Consider the following 7,193-nt stretch of genomic DNA (forward strand, 5'->3'; position numbering starts at 1 on the left):
TCTTCGAGAAACCGCGGATCGACGAAACGGCCGAAATCTACGCGACAAACAAGGCACACAAGCAAAGCATGCTATAAGACTACTGAAACAGGAAACAAAACCATTTTTAATGGATTCTAGGGGTTTTTATGAATTTACTGAGACTTGAATGGACTTAAACGGAGCTCGGATGATTTACTTATGAATTTTAGAAGATAAACTGTGTTTTTACTAATAAAGAAAAAGTCCTTAATTATTTATTGCGCAATAAATCCCAAGGCTGGCGTCATCCAAGGGGGGCGGCTGCACCGACAGGTAGGCCCCACTTGTCAGCGGCTCAAGAGAGATAGAGGGGGCGCCGGCACGTGGGCCCCATGGGTCAGCGGCTCAAGAGAGGGAGAGGGAGGGGCGCCGGCACGTGGGCCCCACTGGCAGTGGCACAAGGCGGGAGGGGCGCGGCTGGTGGCTCGGCTCGGCTTCAAAGCCGGCAGGCCAAGCATGGTGAGCGACGGCGGCACGCGCGGTCGCCGGCGACGGCAACTGGCGGCGCGGACGGCGACGGCAGACGGCGCGAAAAGCGGCAGCGGCGGCCGAAGACGACGGTGCGCGCGCGGAGGACGGCGGCGCACACGGGAGAGAGGGAAAGAGGGAGGAGGGGGAGTTTCTCACCGAGGTTGGCCGGCGCGAGTGGAGACGACGGCGAATGACGACGACGAACGACGGGAGGACGACGGCGACGGGCGGACGATCTCCGGGACCTCCTAAGGAACAAAATGAGAAGGATTAGAGGGAGAGGGGTGGTCTACGGTGGGCGGAAACCATGGCCGAAGGCGGCGGCAATGGTGGTACTCACCGACGCGCGGGGAGAAGCGGGCCCCGAGGTGGATTTGGCCGGGCGGATGGCGGACGCGACGGCTCACGGGATGGTGAACGCGGCGGCGTCGACGGTGAGGCTCGGCGCGACGGCTAGCGGCGGCCGGAGCGCGGCAGGAGGGCGGCGGCGATGGGTGTAGCGGCGCGGGAGTGATGGAGGGCACGGGAGAGAGCGGCGGAAAGAGGAAAAAGGTGGAGGGGAGTGCGGGGAAGCTTTATTGGGGCTCGAGAGAGACAGACGTGGCCGGGATGCTCCCGATTTCGCCGGCGACGTGGGAGGTGGAGAGAGAGAATGGGAGGGGATTCAAAATTTGAATCCACCCCTTGTGGGCTCGCGGCGCGGGCGGGAAGGCGAGGGCGTGGGCGGTGTCGCGGCGACGTGGGCGCGGGCACGGAGTGGGTGCGGGAGCAGCGGGATACGCGGCGGCGTGGGCGGTGATTTCGGCGGCGGTTGGCGCGGGCGTGGGCGGTCGGAGGTTAGGGAAAGGGCTGACAGGTGGGCCCCACCTGTCAGCGCCCGAAAGGGAGAGGGAGGCCAGGTGAACTTCGGGAGTGGGAGGGAGGAGCGGGCCGGCGCGGGAAGAAATGGGCAGGCGGCCCAAGAAAAGGGAAAATGAGGGAAAAGAAAAGATAAAAAAGGAAAAAGGAGGGAAAAGAAAAGATAAAAAGGAAAAAGGATTTTCCCAGGGATTTAATATTGCCCTTTGCTCATTTTAATTGGTTAAAATTATTTCCAAGGCTCTGAAAATTCCACTAAAAATCCTGTTAGCATATTTTGACATGTAGAATCCAAGAAAAATTCCACATGCCGATTCTGATTATTATTTGCATTTATTAATTAAGGATTCAACTCTAGGTTAATTCAACAATTTCTTTAGGCGATTTATTTAACAAATTTTAAAGCTAAAAAGGGGAACTTCAGGGCGTGACATTAATTCCCCCTCCTGAGGGCGTTGTCATGCAGTCTCATCCCTTAAGGGTGGTTGCCGGGCGAAAGCCCAGTCTTGGCTCCTTTTGATCCCGACGGACGGTGGCGGCGTTTTTCCGTCGCTTCTCTTCTTGAAGACGTCGTTTTGGCATCCCCTAGCTGAAGCCTCTCGAACGATTGGTGCAAGCACACTCTAGGAGTTGGCTTTGCGTTGGTTGTGAGGGCGTTCTTTTGGGTGATCTCGTATGTGTTCCTTTGTTGGTCTAGTAGCGGTCGGTCACGTTTAGCGGCGGCCGGTCCGGTGTTAGCCTTCTCCCGATCTTATGTGTTGGTGCTATCAATGTGTGGGTGGTGATATATTTTTTTTTATTTTTTCTGGTTACGACCCTTCAGGGTTGTAATCTTGTAATTTTTTTCTGCTCTATCAATACAACGTGTGAGACGTTAAAAAAAATGACATTGCTCGTATAAGTGTGGGTTGGGACTTGTCTGTTTGGGCTGACCCCCTCCCAGAGTCTATAAATGTACTGGTGTCTCGTGATCGTACCAAACCAACGAGCTAATAAAGAGCACGTTTTAGATAAAAAAAAAAAGACAGTCATAGAAGCCTTTTTTTAGGTGATGACGAGGATACCACTCTAGTCCGAGTGTAATACCTTAGAATTAAATTTGAAAATATATTTTTTATTTACTATTTTTCCTCAGAAATATAAAGGGGTATATTTTTTTGGCACAAACATATAACATGTCATCGTTGCTGAGGGAAAGTGCGAAAACGATATGATATCGTTAAACAGTTGCCTGAAAATGACGACGGCGTGACGACACCCGCGGCGCGAGGGAGGTCTCGCTTCACCAACAAGCGACATTGTACAATGATAGTGATTAATCAACCAGATTAATGATTAATTTATTATTAATGATGTTGATTTAATAAATGGCAATAATTAGTGCAGTCTCACTTCACCAACTAGCAGGATGGTATAGTGATTAGTGATTAATCAACCATATTAGCGATTAATTAAGTACTAATGATGCTTATTAAAGAAATAACATTAATTAATTAATTTCTAACGATACAAATTAATCTATTAATCGCTGAGTTAGCTGAGTTAGCTAGTTAAAGCAACTCCAACAGAGTGGTCAAATGGCTCTCTAAGCCAAATTATAGCTAACATAGAGAAAAAAAGTGCTCTCCAATAAACTCTCCAATTGATTGGCCGAGCCATTCGGCTAGCTAAAAATCCCATGGAACTGGCCAAATCTGGCCAGCCACATCCGCTGGCCAACTGTGGGCCCACGCACTATCCCTCCCACATGTCTCGCTCCCCTCTTCCTTCGCTCTCGCCTCCCGCACAGCCCATCCCCGCCGCCTCCGTCCCCGGCCACAACCACCGCCGTTGCCTCCGTCCGTGTCCACATCTGGCACCGCCGCCTCTGTCCCCAGCCAAGTCCGGCGCTGCCGCATCCACAGCCGCCAACGTCCCCAGCCACAACCGGCATCACTCCCTCTGTCGCGTCCCTCCGCCGGCGCCCCCCCCCCCCCCCCTCCGCCGCATCGTCGTCCACTGCCGAGGCTGCCGCCCCTCCGTAGTCGTCGTCTGATGCCGAGGCCGCCGCGTCGTCATCCTCCTCCCATATCCTCTCCTCTCACCTCGCCTCCCCAACCATGGTGGCCACGCTCCTCCGCCGTGCGCTCCACCTCCGCCGCGTGCTCCCCTCCCCTTCCTGCGCCGGCGCCCTCCTACTTCCCGTCGGCATCCTCCCCCACCTACCACATCCTCTTCGGCTTCACCACCACCACCCAGTAGAACAACACCGCCACCACCACCATCGACCTCTCCTCCGAAGAGAGCCGCCGCCGCATAGAATCCGTGCCACTGCATAGAAGAGAGAAGAGGAAGAGGAGAGTGTAGAGAGAGAGAGAAGGGAATTGCAGTCTGCATTGCAATCCCCCACCGAACCCAACCCATGAAATGAACCCATACCGATCGATTGATATTTGCCTCCGTTGCTCTGCCTCCTGATCCAGGGCCGCCACCCTCCGCCGCGCTCTCACCGTCCACCCGGCCACCGCCGCCGCCAACGAGCTCGCCTGCTCCGCCCTCAGCTACTGCGATGCCCGCTTGGCCTACCAGATACACGCCCAGGCATGCCGATGTGGCCTACCTGCAACCTGTTCGACGAAATGGCACATAAGGATGCCGCCTCCTACACAACCATGAGAGTAATAAAGGCTGATGTGCAGGTCCTAGTGTCATAGGCTCATAATAGGCTCATAATGGAGAGTGTAGATAGAGAGACTGTTGAAGTGAGGAATGAGTTTGGCTTGTCAAATCAATTAAAGAGCTGACTATATGGGTGTTTGGAGAGTGTGATTTGAAGAAGCTGTTGGAGATGCTCTTAGGGATGCGAAGTAGCCGTATTGCATCCTCGTCGCACGAGATTAAGTGGTCTCACGTCCTCACCGCCTGGTATCACACGTACTCGTATTTTTATTACGTGACAATGGTATATTTCTAGCGATCCCTTTGTATAGGACGGGATAGAAAAGGATCCCTTCGTGTAGCACTTCTCTATTGAAATTTGTAACATTTCCTTGCAATAAAATCAGCACCATAACACACCACATACTCAATAAAATATATACGAAAGAACATGTAGCCTGGTGGTTATAGTGACCTGAGTCCTGAGTTCAAATCTCCTATGGAGCGAATTTTAGATTGGGTTATTTGCGGGGCTAAGTTCCCTATTTCAATGGCCATATATATCCGGTTGGATGTAAAGGCCGGGTAAAAAATACCCTTCTCTAAAAAAAAATATTCATAAAATCTGTATTAAGTCATACTTCCTTCCTATGGAGCGAATTTTAGATTGGGATGGCCATATATATCCGGTTGGATGATAAAATCTGTATTAAGCCATACTTAAAATCTGTATTAAGCCATACTTCCTCTCCTATAGAGCGAATTTTAGATTGGAATGGCCATATATATCCGGTTGGATGTAAAAGCTGGGTAAAAAATACCCTTCTCTAAAAAAAATACTCATAAAATCTGTATTAAGCCATACTTCCTCTGTCCACAAGTACAAACACTCTAAAGCCTTTTTTTTCCTTAACTGCCAAATAATATAAAAATGCTTATATTCAAGGTGAAATAGACCATTGTACACTGTGCCAATCAATGGCATCGAGATTGAAGTCAGCACGCGTTGCATCTGCAAACTGCGATTCTGAATCCCGTTGGCAGAAGAACATTCCCTCCATCTAACAAAAACCAATCTCGTCCCATCAAAAATTAATCTCATATCGAATATAGACATATTCTTATATATCTCTAGTAATACGTATTTGAAGAAATATTTTTTATGGAACTGAAAAAGTGCTTATAAAAAACGCATGCCAAAGTCAATTGTCAGGATTCAAGAACCAGTCAGAACAAAACCGACAGCTTCGGATTCTCGTGATCTGATCCACCGTCCACGCAGACGCAGAGACCATGCAACGCGGCGTGCGGCGACACACCGCGCCGCACGTGCCGGATCGAGCTCGACGACGGCGGGCGGCGGCGGCCAGCTAGCCGCCGGCGATCATCTGCATCAGGATGTCGTTGAACGTGTCGACCGGCCCCGGCGCGCACCAGTGCAGGCAGTCGCTCGCCGCCGTCTCCGGCACCGGGCCGCCGCCGTAGGCGTTCTTGTAGATGTACACGCCCGGGTGCGCGTCGGGCCGCATGGCGGCCAGCCTCGTCACGTCGAGCACCTCGAACCGCAGCCCCGGGCGGCGCCGCCTCGCCGCCGCGGCCGCCGCCGCCACCTCCTCCAGCACGGCCTTCCTTAGCTCGGCCTCGGTGTCCCCCACCTTCGCCTCCCCGTCGACGTCGCCGTCGTACGGCCTCTGGCGCGAGCACGCGTCGCGGTGGTTCCAGCTGTACCTGCCGTCGAAGTGCGCCGGCGCGATCGTCTCCACCACGACGAGCTCGAGCTTGTCCGCCATGGCGGCGTTGATCACGTGCTCCAGCGTCCGCCGCAACACCTTGCGGTACACGGACGGGGCGCTCATCTCGGTGCGGTTCATGTCCGGCCGGCCGTGCACGCCGACGATCTCGCCGTCGTCGTAGTAGACGGCGCTGTGGGGGAACCAGTGCCCCGCGGAGATCACCATCACGTCCATGGCGGCGAGGTCGGACGCCCACGGCTCGGTGAGCGCGTCGAGGACGACGACCTCGTGCGCCATGCCGTAGTCCTCCGAGTGCCCCTCCGACCGCACCAGGAACGGCGACCAGTACGTGGACACGTTCACGTCGTGCGGCGACGGGAACGCCCACCGCCAGAACTTGCGCCCCAGCCGCTCCTCGTCGCGCCGCACCGTCACCGGCCGCGCCGCCGTGGCGAGGTGGCACACGAGGGCCTCCGCCTGGTTCCGCGCCGTCGAGTCGCCGACGAACGCCAGCCGCTTGCCCCGGAGGAGCCGCAGGAACGCCGCCGGGTCGAGCGCCGGGAGGTTGCACGACGCCGGCTGCCACCGCCAGTGAAGGTAGCCGCCGTCCGGCTTGCCGTTGATGACGCACTTGTACGTCATCTTCATGTCGCAGTTCTCGCTGTCGTACCTCGCACCGCCGGCGGCGGCGGCGCCGCCATGGTCGCCGTCCCACACCCACTTCCCATCACTGTAGTCGCATTGCTTCCAAACAGCTACCCCTAAAAACAAAATCAAGATAACCAATCAATCAACATCGCAAGAAATGATGCCCAATTTAGCGCAGAAAAAAATCTAATAATTACCTGGGAGATGAGTCTAAAAACAAATCAAGAAACCAATCAATCAAGATCGCAAGAAATGCTGCCCAATTTAGCTCAGAAAAAAAATCTAACAATTACCTGGGAGATGAATCTAAAAACAAAATCAAGAAACCAATCGATCGAGATCGCAAGAAATGATGCCCAATTCAGCTCAGAAAAAATCCTAATAATTACCTGGGAAATGAGTCTAAAAACAAATCAAGAAACCAATCAAGATCGCAAGAAATGCTGCTCAATTGAGCTCAGAAAAAAAATCCTAATAATTACCTGGGAGATGAGTAGAAAGATCGGTGGTTCTAGCTCGTGCGCGTGTTTGGAATTGGGAGAGAAGATTGGTGGTGGAGGAGATGATGAGAGGAGGGGAGGAGAAGTAGATGAGGGACAAGGTGAAGATGGCGCAGAGAGCAAAAGTGACGAGCTTCTTGGGGAGGGAGCTGCCGCTGTGTTCTACTTCTGCAGCTGCCATTGCTGTATGATGAATAATGAATTGATGATGCGATCACAACACTACTGATTATTCTTGTAGGAGCAAACAAAAATGGAGAATGATGAAGTGCCTAATGGAGTATTTCTGGATTAATTAACGGAATGGATCGAAGTATGAGCTCCA

At 53.1% G+C, this 7,193-nt stretch overlaps 1 protein-coding gene across 1 annotated transcript; it reads right to left on the reverse strand.

Moving 5' to 3' along the window:
* Nucleotides 1-4,860: 4,860 nt before the first annotated feature.
* Nucleotides 4,861-7,193, reverse strand: LOC127777672 (xyloglucan O-acetyltransferase 1-like). Its single transcript, XM_052304281.1, has 2 exons — nt 6,851-7,193; nt 4,861-6,481 (listed from the first exon to the last, which is right to left on the reverse strand). Exons 1-2 carry the CDS (start codon nt 7,047-7,049, stop codon nt 5,358-5,360), a joined length of 1,323 nt encoding a protein of 440 aa, XP_052160241.1. The 5' UTR covers nt 7,050-7,193; the 3' UTR covers nt 4,861-5,357.

The sequence above is a fragment of the Oryza glaberrima genome, chromosome 6 (genome assembly GCF_000147395.1).
Source record: "Oryza glaberrima chromosome 6, OglaRS2, whole genome shotgun sequence".
NCBI lineage: Eukaryota > Viridiplantae > Streptophyta > Magnoliopsida > Poales > Poaceae > Oryza > Oryza glaberrima.